Source organism: Myotis brandtii, unplaced genomic scaffold (assembly GCF_000412655.1).
Source record: "Myotis brandtii unplaced genomic scaffold, ASM41265v1 scaffold125, whole genome shotgun sequence".
Classification (NCBI taxonomy): Eukaryota; Metazoa; Chordata; class Mammalia; order Chiroptera; family Vespertilionidae; genus Myotis; species Myotis brandtii.
The window spans coordinates 7,297,287-7,301,007 of record NW_005354385.1 but is presented as its reverse complement, the minus strand read 5'-3'; the positions used below and the strand labels follow the sequence as shown (position 1 = coordinate 7,301,007).

Genomic DNA, 3,721 nt, shown 5'->3' with positions numbered 1-3,721 from the left:
CGTCCTCCTCCCCGAGGCTGGGCCCGGCCTCCGCCTCCGTCTCCCGCGATGGCGATGGCGATGGCGACGGCGAGCAGCAGCGGCTCCAAGGCCGAGTTCGTTGTCGGGGGCAAATACAAGCTGGTGCGGAAGATCGGGTCCGGCTCCTTCGGGGACATCTACCTGGCGATCAACGTCACCAACGGCGAGGAGGTGGCGGTGAAGCTCGAGTCGCAGAAGGCCCGGCACCCGCAGCTGCTGTACGAGAGCAAGCTCTACAAGATCCTGCAGGGCGGGGTGGGCATCCCGCACATCCGCTGGTTCGGGCAGGAGAAGGACTACAACGTGCTGGTCATGGACCTTCTGGGGCCCAGCCTGGAGGACCTGTTCAACTTCTGCTCCAGGAGGTTCACCATGAAAACTGTGCTGATGCTCGCCGACCAGATGATCAGCAGGGTGGAATACGTGCACACGAAGAACTTCATACACCGAGACATCAAACCCGACAACTTCCTCATGGGCATCGGGCGCCACTGCAACAAGTTATTCCTGATTGATGTTGGTCTGGCCAAGAAGTACCGAGACAACCGAACGAAGCAGCACATACCGTACAGAGAAGACAAAAACCTCACGGGCACCGCCCGCTATGCGAGCATCAATGCGCATCTGGGGATTGAACAGAGTCGCCGGGACGACATGGAATCCTTGGGCTATGTTCTGATGTATTTTAACAGAACCAGCCTGCCATGGCAAGGGTTAAAGGCTGCCACAAAGAAACAGAAATACGAAAAAATTAGCGAAAAGAAGATGTCCATTCCCGTGGAAGTGTTATGCAAGGGGTTTCCCACCGAATTTGCCATGTACTTAAACTACTGTCGTGGGCTGCGCTTTGAGGAAGCCCCGGATTACATGTACCTGAGGCAGCTCTTCCGCATTCTTTTCAGAACCCTGAACCACCAATATGACTACACATTTGACTGGACGATGTTAAAGCAGAAGGCAGCACAGCAGGCGGCCTCTTCCAGTGGGCCGGGTCAGCAGGCCCAACCCTCCACAGGTCTCTAAGCATGAACCAAGGAACAGAAGGAGCAGTGCAGCTGACCGGAGCAGCATGTTTCTCCCCAAATCTAGACATTTTAGTCCCTATGTACACTAGCCAGTGGTTGTGGACAACCATTTACTTGTTGTAAAGAACTTAATTTCAGTATAAACTGGATCTGGGCAGCATTGGTGATGCTGTGTCCCGAGTTGTAGCCGCTGTAATTGTGAATAATAACAGATGGTGAAACATGGTGTCCAGTTTTCTATTGCTTTTTTTTTTTTCAAGTGGAAACGTTAACTAGATGGTTGACAACACAAATTGGTGGAGAAATTGTGCATATGCCAATTTTTTAAAGTCTTTTTCTTTGAACTAGAGCAGTGGTCGGCAAACTGTGGCTCGCGAGCCACATGCGGCTCTTTGGCCCCTTGAGTGTGGCTCTTCCACAAAATACCGACTTCTGCGCATGGGCCACGAAATTTCAATCACACTGTACATGCGCGCCCACACGTGGTATTTTGTGGAAGAACCACACTCAAGGGGCCAAAGAGCTGCATGTGGCTCATGAGCCGCAGTTTGCCGACCACTGAATTAGAGTGCTTTGAGTTTTCATTTCAGAAGAACGGCATGAACAGTCTTCAGCCACAGTTGTGATGGTTGTACATGCTCACAATTGTGCACTCTTAGGGTTTATCCATCCCTGGGGTTAGCAAGTTGTTCACTTAAAACATTCTTAAAATGTTTAGCTTCTTGTTTGCAAGCCAGCTGATATGGTAGCAACCAAAGATTCTAGTGTTTGGGCATATGAAAGACTGCCTGCTAATCTGAGCTAGAAATAACATCTAAAGTGGAGACTTAAGAAAAACTTAGTGACTACTAGATTATCCTTAGTACTCTGCATTAACTCTATAATCTTCTTGGTATTTTTTTAAAAAAACGTATTTGTCACAGAAATTTAGTTAACATATTAAAACTGAATATGTATGTATGTTGCTTAGATAAATGTAATCACTGTAAACATCTATATGACCTGGGATTTTGTTTTTATTTTGAAATGGGAGCTTTTTTGTTTACAAGTTCATTAAAAACTAAAAACTGTTTCTGTAAGGAAAAAGAAAATATCCTAGGTGCGGATTAACAAAAGAAAAAGAAGAAAGAAAAGAGCACATGTTAATCTTTGTCAATGGTTTGCTCCTCCCTATGAGTGAGTTTATGTGCTTCTTTCAGATAGATTTCTGTATGCGTTTCCTATGACAAATTACCACCAGCTTAGTGGCTCAGTGCAACACAAATTACTTATTTTACAGCTGGAAGTTGGAAGTCAAAACTGAGTTTCACAGGGCTGCATTCCATCTGAAAGCTCTACTGGAGAATCCATCTCCTTGCCTTGTCTAGCTTGTAGAAGCCATCAACATTCCTTGGCTGGTGAATGCTTCCTAAATCCTAGCCAATAGTATAATTTCTCTTTCTTCCTTTGAGCTCTGTTTTCATCTTTACAATTTCTCTGATTCTTCTGCCTCCCTCTTCCACCTTTTAAGGACCCTTGGGATTATACTGAGCCAATCCAGGGAGTCCGGATAATCTCCTCATCTCACGGTCCTTAATCACATCTGCAAAATCCGTGTTGACACACAAGGTAACATATTTACAGGTTTCAGGGATTAGGATGTGAACATCCATTATTCTGCCTACCATTATTTCTAGAAAACTACAGTATAAAGGGTTGGTTTTGCTAATAGGGCCCAGGAAGTAAAGGAGTGAGAAGGCAGGACCTGGATAGAAATGGGTAGGACACCAAAATAAAGATATTGAGCACCTGAGAAAGAGGAGGTGTTCCCAAATTAGGGAATAACAAAAAGGTAAACAGTGATGAAGTCAAATTTTTTCTACTTCATAGTTTTCATTAGAGCTGCCTACAAAATAAAAATATATAGGCAATAAGCACAAAATTGCTCATCACTATCTATATATATAAAAAGCCAGCGACCAGAATGACCTACCACTATGGCGCCCACTGCGGCCAGCGAACCGGCCCGATCTGGGGGTGGGGCTGGCCAGCCAACCTCCTACAGTCCCTCCCCCCAGCCAGCCCCACCCTTGATCGCCCCCCCCACCCCAATAGGGGGCAGATCCGGCCAACCAACCTCCTGCAGCCTCTTCCCCTGGCTGGCCCCACCTCTGATGGGCCCCCACCACTCCGATTGGCCTGCAGTCCCTCCCCACAGCCAGCTCTGCTCCTATTGGCCACCCCCACACCAATTGGGGGTGGGGCTGGCCAGCCAACCTTCCACAGCCCCTCCCCCAGCCCTGCCCCCAATCATCCCACCCACCCCAATTGGGGGCAGGGCCCACCAGCCAATCACCCTCAGCTCCTCTTCCCAGCTGGCTTGGACCTGATCGGGCCCTGATGGGGTGGTCTGGCCAGCCAACCTTCCACCGTCTCCTCCTCCCAACAGGCCTGGCCCCGATCTGCCCTAATTGGGGCCAGGCCAGCCAGACTCCACCTGTGCACGAATTCGTGCACTGGGCCTCCAGTCTATAATAATAAAATATGCTAATTAGACCGGATGTCCTTCCAGCCGACCTTCCAGATGAAGCCAAGGCTGCAAGGGAAGCCTGGGTCCCGGGTGCCAGAGGGAAACCCATGCCGGCAGCCAAGGGAAGGCTTACTCTTGCACAAATTTCATGCATCGGGCCTCTAGT

At 48.8% G+C, this 3,721-nt stretch overlaps 1 protein-coding gene across 1 annotated transcript; it reads left to right on the top strand.

Moving 5' to 3' along the window:
- Positions 1–48: 48 nt before the first annotated feature.
- LOC102262221 (casein kinase I isoform alpha) lies at positions 49–1,044 on the top strand. Its single transcript, XM_005859396.2, has one exon. The coding sequence runs from the start codon at positions 49–51 to the stop codon at positions 1,042–1,044; it is 996 nt and encodes a 331-aa protein (XP_005859458.2).
- The last annotated feature ends 2,677 nt before the right edge of the window (positions 1,045–3,721 follow it).